A 23429-nucleotide genomic window follows, 5' to 3' on the forward strand; every position below is an offset into this window, starting at 1 on the left:
ATGGCATTAAAGCTTATTGAGTCTAGTTTCTCATAGAAGAAATAGTGTAAGCAAAGAATTTGTAAATTTTGAGATATAATGAATTTTGTGAGACAAGGTCAGAATGAATTCGGGTTCCCCTGTTCTGACTTTGAAAAATCATAAAAAAATTGAATAAAAACAATTATGGGCTTAAATTTATATATCTAAAATCCTTAATGAGTCTATTTTTAAGAGAAATAAACGAGAATATTATTTGAATTCTGTATGAAGAGATACTTAATTTTTAGTGAAGAAGGGTCAGAACTGTCGACAGCAGAACAGGGGTGACTTTAAAGAATAAACTGTACTTACTTGCTAAACCAAAAATTCTGAAAATTTTATGGTAAAAATATATATGAGTCTAGTTTCAGGGAAAATTAATGGATCTTAATTTGGAGTTTCGTAGCTCAAGTTATAAATAATTTAGTGACTATGACTCAAGTAGACAGCTTTGAATGAACTATAAATAATAGTTGAATTATAGAGAATGTTGCATATGAACATGAAATGTATTAAATTGATAATTAAATTTATTTATTTAGATCCGGAAGATTCAAATACGAAGCTAGATCGAGGAAAGGAAAAAGTTCGGGATTAGTAGATTTTTATTGTTTACAAACAAGTATCAAGGTAAATTCGTGTAACTTGAATTATATTCTTAAATGCTTGAGATTGTATGTTATTGATGTGAATATGATTTGAGTGTTCATTGTATGAAAATTAATGAAAAATTGATATATTTGATAAAATGGGAAAAAATCCCGGTTGAATGAAAGGAAAATTCGATGGATCTCTAAAAAGGAATTGACGGTAAAAAGGATCTAGCCGGACGGGTGATCCTATCCTGATATAGTCCTCCCGAAGAATATGTGTAAAATGGATTTAGCCCGGATGGGTAATCCGAATTAGGGTCTGAATTTAGCCTGGACTGGTAATTCAGATCCAAGCTCATTAGAGTAATTGTCGTTGCAGGGGATTTAGCCTGGACTGGTAATCCCGACAATACTCTATGAGTTTATATTGCAGGGGATTTAGCCTGGACTGGTAATCCCGCTGCAAGGTTGAGGTTCGCGGGAGTGTGCTCTCTGAAATGGAAATGTGCACACATGAATATGAATTGACGAACCCGGAATTGTACACTAAAAGTGTACCTCTGAAAATCCATCGAAATTCTGATAAATTCAACGGGATAAGTATAAAAAAATAACAAGGAAATGGAAATTATGATATTGATAAGCTCATCAATCATGGTATATATTATTGGTACATGGAAATTATTGTACTAACTTGAATGTTGAGTTTGTGCATATTAGGGTAATAATGCATTGAATGGATATATGAATGTTTATTGTATTGTATTGAAAATATTAGGTAAGTATAATTCTTGTTACATGAGCTTACTAAGCACGAAGTGCTTACCCCGTTTCCTTTTTCCCTGTTTTGTAGTGTTAAGAGCTCGGAAGTCGGATTTGGTCGGAGACACATCACACTGTCAACCTCAGGATTTCGGTATATAAAGAAACTTTATTTTGGAAATCAATGGCATGTATAAGCTAACAAAGTAAATGTTAACGTGAAATGAATGTAAAGTTAGCCATTAGTATGGTTAACAAACCTGGTTTTATATATGTGATGACGTTATCTTATAAATATGCATGAATTTATCTTGAAAATATGTTGAATTGATTTGGTTGATGTGGATTGGTCTCGATTTAATATTGCAGGGAAGGTTAGATATTTATAAAGGGGCTATATTGAATATAAAAAAAAAATTTAATTCGTAAACTCCGGTAATGCCTCGTACCCTATTCCGGCAATGAATACGGGTAGGGGTATTACATTTATTCATATTTAAACAAATACATCCATAGCTTGCAAATTGGAACGATACTTTACGTTCGACGATCGGGCACAACTACGACTCAACTCACCGTTTCGAGGCGAGATCGTATCAAGTGTATAGGACATGCACCTCAGTGGGCCGATGTTCGATGCTGGAAAAATGTACTGAAGAATGAAATTGATTTCTAGTGGTTGGCAATCTACATCTGATTGGGGACGTTATGAAACGTCCACAAAAAGGGATGATGTACTCCCTATGACGTTCACTGGCGAAGGGACCTCATTCGTTGCATATGACTGTGGGTCGGATGATGAGTCTGATGTGGATCCACCTCGAGAGCCTGTTCCATTCATTCCTAAAGATTTTGAACGGGGTTCAGATAAAAAAGAAGAAAGTCTGCGATTCAAGGCGTAATCGCCTCCAGCCCACATGCATAATGTCGATCTATTTCAAGATGATGCGTTAAAGTTTCCAGATCTACCACACAAAAGGCATGACCGTACAAGTTCGTCATTGAATTCGGGTGAATTGGAAGTTGGTAAGGATTTTTCCAATAAGGATAGTTTTCTTAGTGCATTGAAACAACATAGCATCATGAACCTGGTTAACTACAACGTGGTTAAATCCAAATCCGATAAGTTTGAGGTCAAGTGTGCAGTGTAAGATGGTAATGTTCATGAAAAATCATGGCCTCATTAAGGAAAAGGAAAAGCTTGTGGGAGATAAAAAAGTACAAATGTCAATATACATGTGTTGGCGGTACAGTATCACTAGGTGTTTAGGGTTTTTGAATAATATTGTTATTACGTAATGTTGCATTATTTAAGTGACGGAGTTTGACAGACTGAACCAATGTATTATTAGCAGGCAATATTGTGTACATTTGAGAAATAGGACCTGCGATTGTGGGAGGTTTGACGCACTTCATTATCCATGCGCTCGTGTAATTACAACTTGTCAGAATCTCCGTCTGGATCCCATGAGCTATGTCAACGAAGTATACAAAATACAATACATGTACAATGTGTGGAGACACGTATTCCCACCGGTCCCAGATGAACGTAAGTGGCCATCTGTATCGCTTGCTCCATTTAAGATGTTATCGGATAGAGAATTGCGTCGCAAACCAGAGGGTCGACCTTGCTCGACTAGAATACGTAACAATATGGATATCCGAGAAACAACCAACCAACAAAAGTTGTGCGGATGGTGTAGGAACCCAGTCCATACAACTCGATTATGTCCAAACCGGAATAGCTAATAGTTGTTGTAATAAAATTATGTTGTATTATTTATATTTTATTAAAAATATAAAAATATTAAAAATACTGTCTTATTCAAAAGAACTTTTATTTTATTAAAAATATAAAAAGTAAATTACAATTAAAATATTAAAAACAACTTTTATTTTATTAAATGAAACAATATAAAAAGTTTGTACAAATATATTAAAAATATTACCTTATTAAAAAAAACTTTTATTTTATTAAAATTATAAAAAGTAAATTATAATTAAAATATTAAAAACAACTTTTATTTTATTAAATGAAACAAAATAAAAAATTTTATACAAATATTTTAAAAAATCAATGTTGGTGCCGGTCGGAATCAGTGCCACATTGGGGTCGTCGACCGTTACGCGTTGAATTCCTCCTTGGTTCAGCTTCCAGCGAGGGTTATGGTTGCTCCGGCGGGTATTGTGGTTCCTCCGACAGGGGTTCTAGTTGTAAGTGTTGGGAGGATAACCCACCTTGATAGAATAATGATTGCGAATGTGTTTGTATCACCCATGGCGGAGGTGTTTGAATCCCATAAAGCAATGAGGATTAGTAAAAAAAAGAGCTCCCTGACGGCGCCTTATGTGATCCCTCATTCAACGACGGCCTATATATCGGCGGTTGACTCGGAGTAATCGAAAACGGAGATAAACTGGGTAATGCATTACAACCTGCCATAGGATTGGGAAAAGGAAACATATAAGGGTTAGGATATATATAAGGGCTAGGATACGCACCTGACGTAATCTGAAAAGGCTGTGATATAGGCGTCGTCGGTTGAAGTGTTGGGCCTGGTGACTATGTGGGCGCTGTTGATGGGCCTTGTGATTGTGTGGGCGTTGTTGATGGGCTCGTGTCGTCATCCCTTCTTCTTAGATTTAAAGGGCCCTATCGTTTTGTTTGGACGCGAATTTGTCGTCGCCTCTCCTCTTCTGACAGTAAATATGGCTTGCCATAGATCCTAAACCGTGGCATGCATTCCAGCACGCACGCTAACTTAAGAACGATGATCGGTTCCCAAGTAGGTATATAATCATACTGATTTCCCCACATTTCGATATATTCTAACTAGTATCTCGGCCAATTCGTATTCAATTGCCGTAAGTCAACTTTGTGCTCATCATCGAGCACATGAGGTGCCACGGGAATCAGTTTTTGAAATCCACATTGCCGCAATACTCTCTCTAACTGGTGCATCTCCACGATAGCATAGTTGACCAATGGGACCTTCACCCGCCAAATGTTTGGATTTTGAAAGAATTCATCCTGAATTACTACCCGAATTGCCGGATCCTCGTATGGTATCCATTGAAACTATGAACATGATAAAAATATTAGTTATATACATTATACTAAATACTAAATACGAAATGACTATTTTATTATGTATATATATTTTATTTAATACTTACTTGTGCTTTCGACAGTTGGTCTAATAGAAGCTGTATATCTTCAAGAGAGGTAGGTATTCCAACATAACTTGCCGAATGGTTCCATCTAATTAAATAAATTTTTAGCATACAATTATATTTTAAATCTACGTAATAATTGTAAAATCTAATATAAAATTTATCTCGTTATGAGTGGGAATGTATATGGGTGGTCAACTCGATGACGTAAAAATAGAAAGCGAAATCGTGCCCATGATTGCAATAGTGATAGGCAACCTCCAATTTTGGCTTTATTCGGTTGCGTCGCCTCATACATCTCCTTGTACAATGTTGCTAACACGACAGACGCCCAACTAAATTCACCAGCTGCTCTAAAATCAACGAGTTTCAGCAGCCATCTCAGATGTACGAGGATTCGTGACAAGTCCGGCATCAGATAACCTCCAATCATCTCGAGAATGTATGCCCGAGCATATTGTATTCTTTCTAGTTCAGTCGAATCATTATCCGGCTCCGGGAATGTGTCTCGTAACCAGCCCATCCCGATCTGACCTCCGTTAATATTATCCGAAATAACACCCAAAAGCTCATAGCATACAGCTCCCTAATTAGCAGATTGAGAGGACCTGGTGACTGCGTACCCATCCACTGGCAATCCTAATTGCATCTGCACGTCTTCCAAAGTGATAGTATACTCTCCGCATGGAAGATGGAAAGTGTGCATCTTGGGTCTCCACCTCTCTATCAACACACTAATTAGTTTTAGGTCCAACTTGCACCTTCGGCCTGTCATGGCCATGTGCCAAAAATCCCGCTTCCTGCAGGTAATTCTCTATCAACGGTGATGGAGGACCAGACATATTACGAATATAGCATTGCAACACCCTATCTACAGACTGTTATAAAAAATTATAAAATAAAAATTAATTAAAATTGCATAAATGAAAAAAAATATTAAATAATATTGAAAAATTAAAATTAACACTTACCATTTTCATTTGTTCGACGGAGATGAGTTTATTATCGAGATAAATTAATTCTCCGGCCATTGTAAACACTATCGAATATTTTTTAATTTTAAAAAATAATTCAGAAAAATTTTAAATAGAGCTTTTTTGAAAAAAATTAAACAGAGCTTTGAGAAAAATTTGAGAGAAATTTGAGAGGATTTTTGTGTGAAAAAAATCAAAAGGGGGTTTTATATTTTTTTTTGACTGTTGGAGCCTAAACGGTAAAAAAAATTAGACGATGGGAGGTTAAAAAAAAGGGGCAAAATGTGTCCCTAGGGGAGCATTTTGTTGACACATCACCTGAGATCGCGTTGATGTGGACACATTTTCGAGAAATTCGGCCCTTTCCGGTAAATAATCACAAAGTTGGCCCATTTCTGGAAATAATTTTAGAAAAGGACTTTTTTGGGCAAAATAGCCCAAAGAAGGAAGGTCCTCTCTTCTATATATATAGGTATAGTATGGTTTTATAACGCATCACTTAAGTTGTTGCGCTGTTTATATTTTTAAAATTTAATCTCTACATTTTTATTTTTTAAAATTTAATTTTTTTTATTTTTTAAATTTAAAAATTTAGGTCTATTTATTAACGTTATTATAATCTTTTTGTTAAATTTATTGGCATGACATTTTAAAATTAAAAAGATATTTATTTGGTATCCATGTAACAAAAAAAAAATTGTAATAAACTTGAATTTAATAGAGAATTTTAATTGTGTTAACAATCCTTAAAAAATCACATAAGCATTTTAATCAGAGTAACGTGTTTAGACTAACAAATGAGGCGCCAAATTATTTCAAAATTAAAGTATAGAGATTAAATTTCAAATTTGAGTGAAATATAAAGATCAAAATTAAAATTTAACCATATTAATATAATTTCAAAAAAGTAAAAGGATTCAAGTTGAAATTTGACCATAATCTTTTCTTGTAAAAAAATGGGGGAAAGGACAGATGGCATGAAAGGAAGGCCTTAGATTACGATATTGGGCCCAATCCATCTTATCTACTAATTTTTTAAAATAAATTAAATTAAATATTAAAAACAAATATTAAAATTTTAGTATAAATATTATAAGTATGAAATTTATATTAAAAAATTGCCCCATACATTAGTAAAAACTTGTTAAATTTTAATAATGAATTATCTTCCATGTGCATATCATATTAAGTGGTAGATTTGCCAATAATGTGATCTTCACCACTTTCTTAGAATATTTCTAACTGTATCAATTTATTTTGAAGTTTACTAAATGAGTAATCTAAATGTTGTCAACCATAAATAAAAAGAAAATAGTAAATTAATAATTTTTATTTTTATGTATACATTAATTTAAGTATAAAGATAATAATAATTTATTAATAAAAATAATCAAAATATTTTAATTTAAAAAAGACTTCAACATGGTAATAAAAATAATTAATAATTTACTTAATAAAAAAAATCAGTGTTGTTATTTAAATTTTAAAGGATGTATTTGACGGCCTCAGCATTTTTTTGGAAGCTTAAAAGATTTGATCCTTTTTTGGGCTCATGCTTGGATGGTAGTAGACTTGCCCATGGTCAGGTGAATCAGTTTGACTCGAAGGTTCATTCAAAAAGTAAAACGGTTTAGACAAAAATATAGAGCCGAAAAATGGGCTTGGAAAAAAAGTAAGGCTCATTTAAAAAATAGACTAGGCCTCGAGTAACACATTTTTTGCACGGGCCTGGACCAAATTTACAAAAGGACAAAAAAATAGCTATTTATTGTTGTTTTAATTCTATTTTCTTGTTGTTTTCACCCTATTTTGCTACCATTTCACTATTATGTTACTACTATTTTGTTGTTGTTATTTGAATATTGTATAACACTTATTTTATTGTTAATTTTGTTATTATTTTAGAGGTATTTGCTTGTTAAGTTGCATCTATCTTAATGTTATTTAAGTATATATATTTTTTAAATTTTATTTTCAATTTGTTGAGAAATATTTATTTTAATATATTATATATATTTAAAAATTATATAAATATTTAATACAAACAGGCCAGCCCAAGCCTAGATTTTAGCATTTTTATTTGAGCCAAGCTTGGACAAAATTTTATATCTATTTTCCAGGCTAGGCCAGGCTCGGGCCTAACAAATAGATCTAACTTTTTGATTGAATCTAGCCCGACCCAACCCATAAGCACATCTAGATGGTAATATGCTATTTTTCCAGTTTAGTTTTGATCTTGTTTAATTGTTTTCACATTAAAAAAATTGATGAATAATTTATTTTATTAATGTAAATATAAAAAATCAATAGAAAATATAGATAGTATTCAGTATAATAATACATTATAGATTATTATAGTTAAAATTGTGACAGGAAAAATTGTATTCTTTTATGTGTTCAAAATTTTGATGACCCATCTGGCCATCCCTAAGATGCCTACATTTTTAAGTTATTAAAATTTTTTTCTCCTTAAGATAGGAAAAATAAAATGGTTATTCATTTATCTTTTAAACAAATATATAGCAATTCTGTTATGTGATTTTTCCTTGTAAACAAACTAAAACTCGATTCCACTATGTCTTTGCTTTATTTGATAAAATGTCTTAAGCAAGCTTCTTTAAGGTTTCGTTAGGCTACGCAATGATCAACTCTCTTCTATTCCACCAACAAAAGATTACGATCGTAACTCGAAGTTGCATACGGGCCTAGGTGTTTGTTCAGTTTAACATAAATGCTAACCATCAAGCCTATTAGAATGGGCTTAAAAGCCCACTAGATATCCCTCCAACACAACATGTAATCAAACGATGATATACCACTATGGCTCTCCTCAAGATAACCAATGAATTTTTTCTTAGATCCCTGTCGGCCACTGAAGATATCCTTTCCATTTGGCTTTCATTGATAGGATGAGTAAAACCCAGAGTCAAGTTATTACGAATGTCGTGGAAATCGATAGGAAGAAGTGCGAGGTTAGTGAAGGAGATAAGCACGAGGGCATTCCATAGTAAATGAACATCGAAACCAGGTATACGCCAACCCTGTTCACTATCCACCACATAATTTACAGTTGCTTCCTCTTGCGTCTTGTTTGACTTTGTGTTTACTCGGCACTGATCACTGACGACTTGTTAAACAAGCAACACTGTTTTGTGCATAAAAACAGCTTCACATCGCATCACTTCAATCTAATCGATGCTTAGTGTGGGAACTGCACGCATTTTCAATGTAAAACCCCTTAATCTCACTCTCCTTAATTTTTATCCATGTAGATTATCGGTCCTATTCACTCTCCCACTTTCTGAAGGGGGTCGCTTAGCTACTACTAGCTTCGAATTTCAGCTTTTGCTTTCTGCATGCAGGAGTTCCACTTCCCTGAGTAATATTAGTACTGGGAAGCAAAAAAAAAATTCATTCTTCACGCAACTGATGCCTCATTAGAGTCATATGAAGGGTATTACTGAAAAGACAAATCTGTTCTTGATATATTTGTCGTTCCAATTTTCAAAGGTAGGATTGGAGCAATTGACGAATGAAATGAATCTCCCTTGGAAGCTAGGATGGTCTTATGTTGTTTTCAAAGGTGAGACTGTTTGTCAGATCTTAGAGAAACTATGCTCCCTTATGCAGTTCCATTTTGGGTTCAATCTTTAAGGCAATACTAACATTCCCCTCGCTGGAATCCCAAAAGGGTATAACTTTAAATTCATCAATGTATAAGTATCGCACCATGCACTGCTTTTATCTTTAAACAAATGTGCCGGTTTGAGTTGGCCCTTGATTTCGGGAGCATTTTGGCACTACAGTACAATTCATTCTACCACTACAGTGTAATTTATTTTAGCATTACGATATAATTTATTTTAACACTTCATTGCATTGTATTTTGTCAGAGTGTTAGAGGTAAGAGTGAGTGTTCAATTGAATTGAATCAAATCAAGTAAAATAATTTTGAGTTCACGAGTTTTATTTTATCATTTTAATTTGATTTGAATTTTTTTCGAATCGAGTCAAATGAAATTAAAATTCGCGTCGAGTTGAATCAAATGAAATTATTCGAGTTAAACTAAAAAAACTAAACATATCAAATTAAAATATTATTACAGTATAAATAATTCCAGGTTAGAGCACCTAAATTTGAAACCACATATATTTTAAAACTTTTTCAAAGTAAAAAATATATACTTTAATATAATAAATTTGAATAATTAATTAACTTATTTAGATTTTCATAATTATTATTTTAGAAAAACTTTAAAATTTTTTAACTTTCTTTATATATTTTTTAGAATTTTTAGAATATTAATAATTTTTTAAAAATATATAAATTTTGGAATTTTTATAAATATTTTAAATTTTAAAAATTATTTTAAATTTTTGTTGAGGGAGACAAATTTGCTCATTTTCAAAGTTGATAAGGACCAAAAGAGTATTTACACCAATCTGTTATTCGAATTGTAAAATTCAACTCGACTTGAACTCGAATCGAGCTTGATTCGATTAACTCGAAATTCAATTTTTTTGAATTGAATCAAATTTTTTTCACCCCTAGTTAGAGGATTAGTGTCTTTATGCATGATTAACACTTTGATTCTTATTGTGGAGTGTTTAAATCCACATACTCATACTTGTATCTACATCCAATTAGTAAAGGCTAAAAGAAAATGTTTAATATGCCATTTTGATTCTGAAAATGATATTATATATTGATTCATTGATAAAAATATCAGCTTGAATTTGATAATCAAACACTAGGTTGATTCTGTTTATGAAAGGTCATTCTGAGTATAATAGATGACAATAATTCTGTTGAAATGATATTTTGTGATTATTAACATTTTGAATTCAAATTATGTTAGTGCTATAGAATGTTCAATACTCAACGTACGATTTAGTTTGTTTCTGTGCACAGTCTTGTCTTAAGTTTTGGTGTGTTCGTGATCTTGTCAGCATCCAAGCTATCAGTACTCAGCTCAACCATCAATTGTAACATTTTCCTATATTCAATTAGAATTGGCATGTACCTAAGTCATTAGAAAGTGCTTTGAAGTCATTATATCATTTTGATTTGTAAATATGTTAATGATGCATGCCTTGGTGAGTGGTTGAGTGATTTTGTATTTCACTTATCTTTTGGTGTATATATTTGATGGAGTAATTTTGATTGAATGGCTAGTTGTGCATAAGTTATTAGTTAGTTTAATTAGGCTAGTTTTGTTGGAATAAATAATATGACCCTTAGGTGTAATGCATTTATATAAGTTAAGTATGTGTAAATTAGATTGATATAAGCTAAAATGGTTTTTGTGTTGGTAGATGTTGACTCCCTACTTGGTTTAAATAATTAAAGTATGTATTTAGTTAATTTAACTATCCATTTACTAATATTGAAATAAGACATATGAAATACGAGAACTTTAACATATTGATTATGTTCTTATATGTCAATTGGTTACGAGATTGAAGCTCGATTCACGATTTTATGTTCCCGATCATCTAAATAAGTATTTGCTTGAATAATGGTAGAAATATGAAGGAAAATTAAACAAAAGGATAAACTTTAATATAACTCACAAATATAAATAAATCAGAAAAGAATCGACGATATATAACAACGCAACCTGTTTTCTATATTGTTGTTTAATACTCGAAAGTTTAGAAAATGATAGAGATCTTGACCCGCTATCTATAATGAAATAAGAACCAAAGGTATGATGTTTTGATCACCACACTTTGAGAAGGTGATAAGATTGGATTTTAGAGTAAACGCCACAAGAAAGAATGAAGGGCTTTTACTCTAAAATGATGTAATAAACTAGGACATAATTAACTCACATATTAAACATGTAATGACAATAACATAATATTTTAAAACATATTTATGATGTTCGAATAAAACATAAAACAAAGTTGTGGAAATTAATAGACTAATTAAAATTGAACAGTTTGGGCCTTAAAAGCCCTCAATTGTCTCTTTAGGTTTCTCATCATAGCCCACTTTTTAGGCCCAAATGGCAGCTTCGACCTTGACCCAATTAAGGGACCCGATATCACATCAAGTTTGGTATGATTTAGGATGTGTTTTGGCATCAATTATTTATTGGAAAGTTTGCATTTTTGACATTTTGGCAGGATGGTTTCAAGATACATTGGTTATGTCTCGAGACAACATGAACAAAAATGATTAAATTGTACATTTCTAGGTAATTGTCTCGAGACATGTTGAATAAATCTCAAGACAATAATCGTAGACCTCGAGACATGTACCCCATGGTCTCGAGATGAGTAAATATCGAACCTAAATAAGTTTTTCCTATTTCAGGTCTCGAGACATCCAAACATCGAAGCTAGAATAGCAAAACAAGAGAGATTTATCTCGAGATTATCTACAGACTTGAGAAGCTATGCTTCGAGACATAGATTTTAATGTCTCTAGACATGTCATCATCGAAGAAAAATTTTTAAAAATAAATTGTATCCTATCTCGAGACATCATGTTGAAATTTAATGAATAGAGTTTAGATTTTAATCTTAACTCCGTAATTTACTCTGTTTAATTCTGAAAACACTTTTTGTGAGTTCATTTTATATGAATTAAACATGTTTGTTCCTTAAGTTGACTATGTGTGATTTATAATATGATTGAACGTTAATATTATTGTTGAAATGATTTGCCATGGTTCCTCGTTACCATCACCATAGACAGCCCCGCAATTTCTTCCTCCATACACAGACAAAACGTCAGAAACCAAGCAGACAAATAGACGAACCATCGACAGAACGAAAGCAAACAGATAGAATCATGACGTCCCAAATAAGCAATTATTCGACAAAGAAACCAACAAAGAAAACGAGGAAAAGGAAAGGGTTCAAAGGCATGCCACATGAGAAGACGAGAGTGTGCCATTAGGCAGACTAAGTCTATTTTTTCTTCACTTTGTTATCTATTATATTTTTATTTTTAAAGGCATATTTTATATATGTATAGATGGGCCTGTACTTTGGATTACCACAATTCAATTTCAATTTGGTGTGCTTTCTCCATTTTGTTTCTTTCTTTGCATGCGCAAGGTTGCGCAATTTCATTATTAAATTTTCTTTCCTTCATTTTTTTTACTTAAATCTGCGTATCATTTAATTTTAGGCAGATAGTTAATTTGGGAGAGAGTTGTGAGATCCTAAATCATATCTAAAAATATTTATTTAGTATTTTTTATTATTATTTAGGAGATGGATATTATCGTCTTATAAAATTGTATTGATAAGAGTACAATTGGAAGAATAGAAATGATTGTCTAGTGTATTCAGTCTATCGAATAATACATTGGTATGTTTAATTAAGTGATTGGTTGGATCAGTTAAAGGAAATAGTAATTGAATTTAAACCACCTGAGTAGTTGAGGCTATCGGTTCGATTGAAGAGCTAAATCGTGGACGCGTGTTTTATCGTTGTTCATTTGGTAAAGATTAGTTGTTAGGCATTCCCGCAATTAATTTACAGACGAAAGGGTTGGTAGTCTAAGGTATCTTCAATCACTATAATTGACTTATTGATTGAAGGAGAAGACTTATTATCAAGGACCGGTTCGAAACTTGAAGCAAAAATTGAGCCTGGAGCTAGAATATCATCATATTGGTTTATTCAATTTAATTTCTTTTTATCTATTTTTACTGTTATTTCGATTTCAATACTTTTATTAGATTTAAATTCTCACACTGTCATACATTGTAGGCATGACAGTTGCTTGGCACGCAACCTGATTAAATCGAATAACAAATTTAAATATCTCAACTTTTGTGAAATCGATCTTACTCCTTATACCACTATTTATATACTTTTTAAATGTAAAAATTTGTTTTTGATGGATTCAGTATAGATTAAAATTAATAAAATTTTATTATTTTTTTAAATGTGAGGAATCTTTGCAGTCGAATGGTTTGGGATAAAGTTGATTTTGGGAAGACGAGTCCCCGCGACCCACCCCTCCTTCCTCGCTTCTCTGCTCCTTTTCTTTTTGCTTCTTCTACATGCGATAATCATCAGGCATATACATATGTTGGGTATCCACGTACTTTAAAGGCAGATTGTTTGCTTCGTTAAACAGATGCTATATAAAGTGCCCATTTTTATCAGCCATGCAAGCATCCACCCCCACTCGTATTTTCTGTCTGCTATGCACGTCAACCAAAGTTACAATTTTCAATTAAACTTCTGATAAAGGAAAAAAGAAAACCCTTTCAATTAAACTTTGATTTATAGTCTGCTTTAAATTTGGACCAAAACACGGAAAAAGTGTATATAATTCTATTTTTTCTTTCATCTATATCAAATCTGTTGCACAAGCTTTAGCAATGCCCAATTTGGATCTCAATCAACAAAGTGGAGATTACTCATTCAAACATGATTCTCCAAGTGTAACTAAAAATTAAAAAACATTACAAATAAGTATAAAAAATGGAATGTCTTATATGATAAATATCAAACCCAAGGCAAATTAAATTTGGATAAATAATAAAAAGTTACAAATTTATCTTTGAATCATTTGATACTTACAAGTTGACCATTGGCCTGTTAAGTTGTTAAGGTACCTTAGATGTGGAGACAATTAAATTTACAATTTGGCCAATCAATTATTTATAAGTTTACAATTTAGTCATTTAATTTCAAAAAGTTACAAGTTAGCTTATAAATTATTTGTAAGTTTACAAATTTACATTTTGCTTATTCAATTTTTGCACCACTATATCCTAACCCGATAATCCAAACAGTATCAACAATAACTTAAGCTCCAAACCATAACAAAGCCATTGTCAATCTTATGCCTCACCTTTTAACTCAATCAACTGGCAACCATTTATTCTTAACCTATTCACTATTTTCCCTTCAACTAAAATCATGATTCAAAGAAAATCCACTATCAAATGATTCAAACACCCTTTTCTTGAAGTAAAGGGATAGAATAAAATCAAATAAAAGAGAATTAATCAAAATAGTAAAAAAAAAAAACGACTAAAATGTACTAGAATCAGTTAGGAGTTCTAGTCAAAGAGTTCCAAACAACAAAGGCTCAACCAAAAAGATCAAGGAGAAAATCTCATTAAGAAGAAGAAAATATCGGAGTTAGGCAACCATCTGATGACAACGGTGAACATAGATTGAAAAGAGCTTCTTCATTATTAGGGTTTTGGTTTTAAATCAATGAACTTTCAACAAGAGCTTCTTCGTGCATTAGTAATAGTCTCCCTTCGCTTTAAGCTCGTGAATAATCTAAGTGTTTTGCTGTTGCTCACTTTACTGTTGGTTATATTTCTTCAACAAGAAACTGAATTGTTCTTGGAGCTCTACATATTGTTGTGTCGTTGGGATATTATTTTGCATAGCTGGGTTCTTTAACCTCTTGACCTTGCGGTTGATGATTGTCTCCCGCAAGATTTGGTTGGTTATAGCATCTTGGTGGTAGTTCTATTGAGCCTACCGTTAGTAGTTTCCTTGGTCATCCGGTTGGCCATGTTGACTGCCATAGTAATATTCTACTTATTATTGTTGATAGTATTGTTCCTGAGAAGAGGTTTACCGGTAATAATCACGTTTACCATACTGTTGTAGTATTGATTTTCTGATAATATTGGTCACCTTGCTTGTTGTTGACCTTGTTGATTTGTATTTCTAGGGTATTCTGAGTCGACTAAGTCATAACTTTTCGTCCAAAATTCCCACAGACAACACCTTAGGGGAGAGGGTATTGATAGATGGAAGAAGGCTTAAAGTAAAACTCTTATTTTATGATTACCTCTTTTAGAGTTTAAATTTAGACTCGAATTAGGGTATAGGTTAATGTGGCTACCTTGGATGTGGGTAAGTTTAAAAAATTGAAATTATTGAATGAGGTTGAATTTGATGTGACGGTTATTCTTGATGATTTTTTGGTATTACTCCATGTCTAAACCACCCTTTTTTTTTAAAAAAACATTTATATTTAAATTTGATAAAAGAATGGGGGAATCGAATTTTTGAAAGTAAAATATGGAGTCGCCACCGATTTTTTTGTTTGGTGTGATCGGATCACCCAAAAATGAGGTTATTTTAATAAAACGTTTTTGGTTTATTAAAACAAAGATTTTGATCTACGAACTTTTGAGAAAAAACAGGTTCGGGAGTCGGTTACGCATGAGGAAGGATTAGCACCCTCACTACACCCAAAATTGGTACCGAATCGATTAAATGCTGTCCTTATGTCTAAAATTTAAAAATGTTTTTTGAAACGTGGTTCCTTTTTTATAACATTTGAATAACCCGAGTCGGTCGCCAGAAATCTTCTTGTTTCGACGTCCGAAAATTTTTAATTTGGAAATCACAAAAGGACGCTCACTATTTAGTTCAACGGAAAACCGAAACCCAGCACAGTAGGGCACGATTCCTCGAATTTCCAAACATTGACCATTGCCTTGCCTTAGAAAATATGAGTGAAATTTCGAAGAGATACTCGATTATTTTGAACGAACGGGAGATTGCAACCCAGCACGATAGGGCACTATTCCCCGAATTGCCAAACATCGAACATTTCTTCCGTTTTCAAGAGTTTTTAGAAAACGTGAGTGAAATTCCGAAGGGATCTTCAATTGTTCTGAACCAATGAAAAAGCGCAACCCAGCACGATAGGGCACGATTCTCAAATCGCCAAACATTGAACATCATCTTCGTTTTAAAGTGTTTTTAATAAACATGAGTGAGAATATAAAGGAATATTCGATTGTTTTGAGCAAACGAAAGATCACAACCCAACACGATAAAACATGATTCTCGAATTGTCAAACATCGAATATTGCCTTCGTTTTAAATAATTTTTAAAAGACATGAATGAAATTTTGAAGGGATATTTGATTATTTTAAGCAACCGAGAAATTGCAACCCAGCACGTTAGGGCACGATTCCACAAATTGCCAAATATCGCACATCACATTCGTTTCAAAGAATTTTAAAAAGGCATGATGAAATTTTGAAGGGATATTTGATTATTTTGAGCAAACGCGAAATTGCAACCCAACACGTTAGGGCACTATTCCGCGAATTGCCAAATATTGAATCTCGTCTTCATTTTAGAGAGTTTTTAAATGAATACTTATAAAATTAGCTTAAAACGTATTAATGCATTTTTTGAAATGAGACGGAGTTAATCATAAAGATTTGAATTTTATAAAAACCACATTTCGCAAACCGAGTGAAAAATAATGATATGTGATAACCGGCACATACGAGATGCAATCGATTAGCAAACTAATAATTAAATATAGCTAACCTAAAAATGCAACCCAATTACAATAGCGCATGGAGGATAATTGACATAATAATATAATGATGAAAATGATAATATAACAGTCATACAAACAAAACAATACATACAATAATATGCCACAATGATATACATAGCATGATATATAAAAACAACATAGCAATTAGAAGCCAATGCGCTATAAAACGGTTTTAAAATAATAACGAATAAATGGACCCATACATAAGTTGACAAATTTGCATGAAAACTATGGGTAGCTATATGATTTTTGGAATAGATGTTATAGAATAAAAATCAAATTACACGTAAAATATTTTAAACACGAATTTATTTAGAAGTTAACAAAATATATGATAATAATAATAAAAAATATGATACGAAAAATACATGACAAAATAAAATGCCCAAAATAGACTTGTAAAAAAAACGTACATATAAATTTATAAAAAGAATGAGATTAATAATAATATATATAATTTTGGTTGGTCTAAAAACCATACATATCCTTATATCAAAACATTTAAATAATAGGCTATATAAAACACAAAAGCAATATAATATAAAGAAATATTCAAAAAAAGATAACAATAATAATTTTATAATTAAAAAGCTTTTAAAATTATTTCATATATACATAAAGAAAATATTTGGTAAATTACAAAGCGAAAGGTGTTTTAAAATAAAAATCTATTAAAGTAATAAGTGTATTAATGTGTATATGTATATATAAATTTTAAAGAGAACACATGCAAATTTATAAAGAAATGATAATGTGTATAGATTTAATAATATATAAACCGAATATATGTACTAATATAAGCAAATAGAAAAATAATTTTATGCAAAATATATATGTATAAACAAAATGTATTATCGTGGCAAGATATATGCTAAAATACATAGTTAGAATAAAACATTATATGTATGAAGCATTAGGATTATTATAAAACATGTATATGCCTAATAACATGAAAGAAATAAACATTTAAGATATACAAAGTATGATAATAATATTACAAAAAACGAATCTACAACACTAAAAAAATGATTATCAAAATTGTTTAAAATATACAAGTAAATAAATGAAAAAGATTATAAAGTTATAAAATAAAAAGACCTAATTAAAATTAAACTAAAACACACAAGGTAAATTTGAAAATAAACAGAAACAATGGAAGGACCAATAGCCAATGCGCGAAAACAGCTAGGGACTAAAACTGGCAATGTACCAGATCCCAAAAGGCTGCGTTCAGGCGCGGGTCCATTTGCAAATGAGTGTAAATCATCAGGGTCAAATTAAAAACAAACAAGGCAAGAACATGGGTTGATTTAAATATGGCGCAAAAGGGGAGGGACTTGCGTCGAAAATAGCCCATCCGTGACAAGACAAGCGGATCTTGAGCGTGTGCGGGTCGGGTCATCGGGCTGCAGCTTTGGACGCAGTCGTTTTGAGGCCATTAATTCGGCCTAAAACGGTGACGTTTGGAGGGCCCCTTTATGGCCACCGAAAGAAACCCTAAGAGGGTCTGCAGCCATTTTCAAATAGCAAGAAAGAAAAAAACTAGGGTGCCTTCGCCCTTCGCCCTTCGCCGTTTAATCAGCCTTTCGAAGGCCTGTTCTCCTGCCTATCCTTTCGACTCACTCAAGAGTCAATCCAGGCTTCATCGAACTGAAAGATTCGCATGTCTTGCTCACGAACCCCGAATCACCGCTTGGTTTCAATCGTAGCGAAGCAAGCGAGGATTCAAAGACATCAAACGCAAGTAAGTTTCGTTTCTCTTTTCATACATTCGATTCAAAAAAGGTAAAATGAGAGAAGAAAAGGAAAATAAGGGAGGGAGATTGTGAATGAATCACCTTTCGATTCGTCTATTGCTTTTCTATTGCGTATATTGTCTGTGTTTGTATTCGTGTTTTTTGTTGCGTAAAAAAAAGGAAGAAAATACAACTGCTATTACACAGCTTTTATAGCCGAAAATAGAGAGAAAAAGAAATGAAAAAGAAAATACAAGTTTTGTTTCTTTTCTCCTCTTTCTTTGTTGTGCTGGTGTTTTTGTATTTGTTTGCAGGTACGGAGTCCACTGGCATCGTACGGAGGTGCGGGCATGGCGTACGAGGGCCGTGTGCTGGTGCTCGGGTACTGGGTGTGGCGTGGCTGTTGGAGGCATAGAGGTTGGGATCGGCTGTAGCGCTAGAAAAAAAAGAACCCTAGGGTTCTGTCTGTTCTAAAAGCAATGGGCCTATCGGGCCTTGTAAGTTTGGGTCCGGTTTTAAATGGGTTGGTTTGGGCTTGATTTTTTGTAATGGACTGTAATGGACAGTGGGTTTTTTTATTATTATTTATTATTGTTTTAATTTTTTTTTTCTTTATACGGGCTGGGCAAATTTGGCCCACTACACTCCATATTTATATTCACCATGGCTTGAGAGATCTTGATGTTGATGATGGTAATAACTTTTTTATCTGGAAATTAACCATTAAAATTTGGATATCACCATCCCACCATTTTCATCGAGATTATACGGCTTAAGAATTGTCTTTCACTTTATCAAAGTTTAGAAGTTTTCATGCTGGACTTTAAGGAACAAGAAGCAGTTGTAAAATAAGAAAAGCTAGCGATGGTTAAATAATAGGCAGGGCATGGGAATTCCCGGGTCCCCATGCATGCAGTACTATTGCTCCACTAATGTCATGTCAGTCTGTCTGTGGATCTTGATTCCTCAAGCTTTGTGGATTCTCTTTCAACCTGTAACGTACCTACCGTCCAAATATGTGACTATTTCAAAAAATTAGTAGTCGTTTCAGTTTCATCACACAATCAATAAGAAGCTCACACGCCCCCGCAGGGCCCCCACCATTGCATTGTTTTTGCCTGCCCTGCATGCACCCCACCCAAAATAAACTCTTTGTTTTCATTTTGTTTGACTGTTGAATTACAGTTTTGACAGTACTCACGTCACACCTAATTGTTGCCTGTTTCTATGAGTCGGCAGTTTTGGCTTTATACGTAACACCCAAGTTGAAGCTGGAATTCATCCCCCCATTTGAAAGCAACAAATGCTTGTAATCTAGTTTTCACTAACTATGTTTGTTGACAAGTCCATGTTCCAGAATCGGAATCCTCAATTTGAGGAGAAGAAAAAGAAAGGGTATAGGGGTCCCCCCTTCTTTAGCACCTAACCCAAACTGGCTCCCTTGGAGTAGATATCTTAGCTACCATATTCAAGGACTTTACGGCAATTATTATTGTTATTATAAATTCAAACCTGTTGAATGTGAAGAGATTGCTCAAGCACTCAACGATGTTGCGGATTTAGAAGTTTGAAGTTCCAACATATTTCAGGACTTAGTAAGAACCAGATCGATCTAATTTGAGAGATTAGTTAAAGGCTTAAAGTCATAATTGAATTTTGCGATACCAAATTTCATCCTCATTAATTATTTCCGAGTGGTTAAATGCTATACATTTAGAGCAGTTTGTTGAGCCACCCCGATCACATTAATCATTACGTGGATAGCATTGAAGTGAGAATCATAGAAAATAAGCTAGAAATATTAGCAAGGAATGCCGATTTTCTTCTATGAATTTTTCTCTTTATATTATCACAAGAACTTTTATTCATGCTTTTGATTTACATTTGAAATTCCATTATCGAAAATTTGAATTTTAATGTAACTATTTTGTAAAAAAAAAATTAATACAAATATTTTAAATGTAAAAAAATAAATGTTTGTATTAGAAAAATTATAATACAAATAAATAAGGAAGAAATTATTACACCTTCAGTTTTATATATCTATATATATTTTTTGCTTCTGACAGTTTCCTAAGGGTTGGTTTAGTCTAAAAGTTACGCCCAACCTAACCTCTGCACAAAAAATAATTACCAAAGCTAAGCACCACACATTACTTCAAAATTAGCATTCACAGTTGAATGTCTTCAATGCTTGGTGATGATAATAGCTGAAGGAGGGATCTCTTGAAATTTGAAACCATAAATTTGCCTCTTGAATGAGAGTAGGTTTCGGGTTTTTATTGGGATTCATTTGTCTTAAAAAAAGACATTAGTAGATTAGATCGGTCTTTTGGAAATGGCATGGTTACTTGTGAATTAAGTAATTTGTTAATTAAAATTCGAATTTACATTCGGTAATATATACATATATATTACCCGAAGGGGCGATTTTCATTGCACAGAATAATCAAACAAACTAGCACCCATCACATTACAAGGAATTTTATCTTCTACAAAATGGAAATGACAAACTGATAATGCAATTTCTTCCTTTTCTTTTATTTATTTATTTATTTGGAACTCCTAGTTTTGCTGCAATTTACAAAAGGGACTCTCAGGTGTAGCCTAGGAGCAATGAAACTTCTAGTTCTACACTCATAAACTGATCTCACAAGTAAAAAAACTTCACGTTGAGACATGTCAATTACCAAGTATGATGGTAAAGTAATCCATTATTACCTTGTATTTTATTTTCGAAATGTTTTCCCGATGGAATTTGGAAAAGGACACAGTAACAACTAGGTCATGGATGCCTTTTCGAAGCTGGACTTTTTTCATTTTAGCAGCTAGGCATTTAATTTGAGGTGAGGCAATGATATGCCGCGAACATCTGGAATGACAATATACAATTTGTACCTGTTGCAATGGGGAGAAGTCATGTACAAAGTAATCAGACAAATGAATTTAGGATAAGAAATTAGATACAAACTATAAAAAGGACGGACCAACCTTCCTCTGGACTGCAGCCACGAGTTCGTTGTTATTGCCACCGAGGTACAGATTCCACAGGGCATCCCACCTGTAAAATGAAGGAGTAATCAACGGATTAGAAAAAGCAGCAGATATTCTCAAGTTGATCAAAACACTTTTAACAGGGTAAAAAGGCATTATTTACAGCTGCAGTACCTGGCTAATTGAGGAGAGAATTATACTTTGTTCATGAAACCTTTTATGTATTACTAACATGTCCTGTCTCATTTTCCTCAAGCATGTATCATAGAATATGGATTGGGAGAAATTATGTCAAAAGAAGCTGAGTTCTGTGTATCCATGTGACAGTGGCAGCAGCTCTTCAACCTCGATCCTGGCACTGGAACAACTCGAGTTTTTCCAGATTCGGCTATGGTTAATAGACACAACCTCTGCTGAAAATACACTATAAACAGGCCTATGATCTGAGAACTTTGACTCCCCACGAACATAAGATAACTGACAGAGGCCTCTTCCATACCACAGTATACGGTCACACCTTCACAAATATCAGTTCTTTATAAAAGCAAATTTATGTGAATTTCTTCTCATAAACATAAAAGTTCCTCCAATTGCTTAAAAGAAGGTAAATAGGGAGATTACCATGCGGGAGTTCTTCTCTTCTCCCTTAGGTGCTGGTCCTCCCCAGCATATCTGTCTGAATTATTTGAATACTTGTATGTGGGAGGGAAATATATTCTTCCTTCACTCCATCGTTTGAAAACATGGCCCCGTCTTTGCTCTATACGAAGCTGGAAAACCATCAATGTGTAAGTCTCATAGGAATTAAATTGAGAGCAGTGCAAAGCTCCTTGAGAATTGGACATGAAAATGTATCAAGTATAACATGCCTGGTCATTCTCTAACAGGGCTTTCCAATTGCACATCTCAACTAGAGCCTTCGCAAAACGGTATGACAGAGCAATCCGATAATTCAAATCCCCAAGCCATATGATGCGACTATGCCAAGACATTTAAAACTTGCAATTTATACCAAAGGCTAAGACTAAATTTCTGGCAAAACAATGCAGTATCTTAATCTGACAAGCATGAATAGAGTCCAAATTTAACATATAAAGGCTTACTCGTGTTCCAGAATCATTTGGGGAGAATTGTCATCCCCCATTCCATGAACCCTGGGAAATCTCGTCTTTCTGAGGATCTCCATAACATCAGAGTTTCTTCGCAGTTCATCACCTTCCTTTTGCCCAGAGGTTAAATGACTACAGATGAAGCAAAAGCTGGTTTGATGCAAACACATGCTAATAGAAATGGAACCCTGGAACATCCGAGAATGAGTATGCCTCACTTATTCTAACGTAATTCTACCTGCCAGTGATAGTTTTTTTAGTCTTCCACCTATTAAGTCTACTACGGATCTTATTCACCAAAAACTCAAAAGTGCCAACTTCGACTCTCTTATGAATAATCGAAAGACCAAGGTACATCCCCGAATCATCTACACATCCATATCCCACCTTCATGTATATATCTAAAGTAATAGTTTCTAGAACATTAGACGAGAAAAAAATAGAGATTTATTCTTATTCACTTTTTTTCCTGAGAAATGATAAAAGGTATTCAAAATATCATTTATCACTTCAGCTTACTTCAGATCTGCTTCACCAAATAACAGTAGATTATTAGCAAAAAATAAATGTGATCAAGTTGGACCTCTCCTAGATAGAACCAAAGGCTTCCACCTCCAGTTGTTCACTGTTTCATTAATTAAATGCCTCAATCTCTCCATACATAAAACAAATAACTGAGGAGATAATGGGTCTCCTTGTCGTAACCTCCTAAAAGGTCTAAATTCATCAGTGATCATACCATTCCAAAGGACCTAA

At 33.2% G+C, this 23429-nt stretch overlaps 1 protein-coding gene and 2 long non-coding RNA genes across 3 annotated transcripts; 2 read left to right on the forward strand and 1 right to left on the reverse strand.

Annotated features, from left to right (window-relative positions):
- Positions 1 to 8453: 8453 nt before the first annotated feature.
- On the forward strand, positions 8454 to 9305 carry LOC121209766 (uncharacterized). The gene is made up of 2 exons (XR_005904875.1): positions 8454 to 8752; positions 8887 to 9305. It is a non-coding gene; the product is annotated as an uncharacterized lncRNA (long non-coding RNA).
- An 8554-nt stretch (positions 9306 to 17859) lies between these two features.
- On the forward strand, positions 17860 to 19170 carry LOC107922876 (uncharacterized). Its single transcript, XR_001691452.2, has 2 exons — positions 17860 to 18578; positions 18885 to 19170. It is a non-coding gene; the product is annotated as an uncharacterized lncRNA (long non-coding RNA).
- A 1834-nt stretch (positions 19171 to 21004) lies between these two features.
- On the reverse strand, positions 21005 to 23208 carry LOC107923267 (type IV inositol polyphosphate 5-phosphatase 7). Its single transcript, XM_016853480.2, has 6 exons — positions 22668 to 23208; positions 22434 to 22542; positions 22186 to 22334; positions 21739 to 22081; positions 21562 to 21631; positions 21005 to 21468 (listed from the first exon to the last, which is right to left on the reverse strand). The coding sequence occupies exons 1-4, from the start codon at positions 22868 to 22870 to the stop codon at positions 21856 to 21858; spliced, it is 687 nt and encodes a 228-aa protein (XP_016708969.1). The 5' UTR covers positions 22871 to 23208; the 3' UTR covers positions 21005 to 21468; positions 21562 to 21631; positions 21739 to 21855.
- Between the last annotated feature and the right edge of the window lie 221 nt (positions 23209 to 23429).

This window comes from Gossypium hirsutum, chromosome A11 (genome assembly GCF_007990345.1).
Source record: "Gossypium hirsutum isolate 1008001.06 chromosome A11, Gossypium_hirsutum_v2.1, whole genome shotgun sequence".
Classification (NCBI taxonomy): Eukaryota; Viridiplantae; Streptophyta; class Magnoliopsida; order Malvales; family Malvaceae; genus Gossypium; species Gossypium hirsutum.

Excerpts from the sequence above, each read along its gene's own strand:
- LOC107923267 (XM_016853480.2), bottom strand. The coding sequence starts at position 22,870 with ATGTTCCAGGGTTCCATTTCTATTAGCATGTGTTTGCATCAAACCAGC. Across the intron at positions 22,543-22,667 it reads CAAATGATTCTGGAACACGA|TCGCATCATATGGCTTGGGG; the intron begins GTAAGCCTTTAT and ends GTCTTGGCATAG. Across the intron at positions 22,082-22,185 it reads AAGAGAAGAACTCCCGCATG|GTGTGACCGTATACTGTGGT; the intron begins GTAATCTCCCTA and ends ATATTTGTGAAG.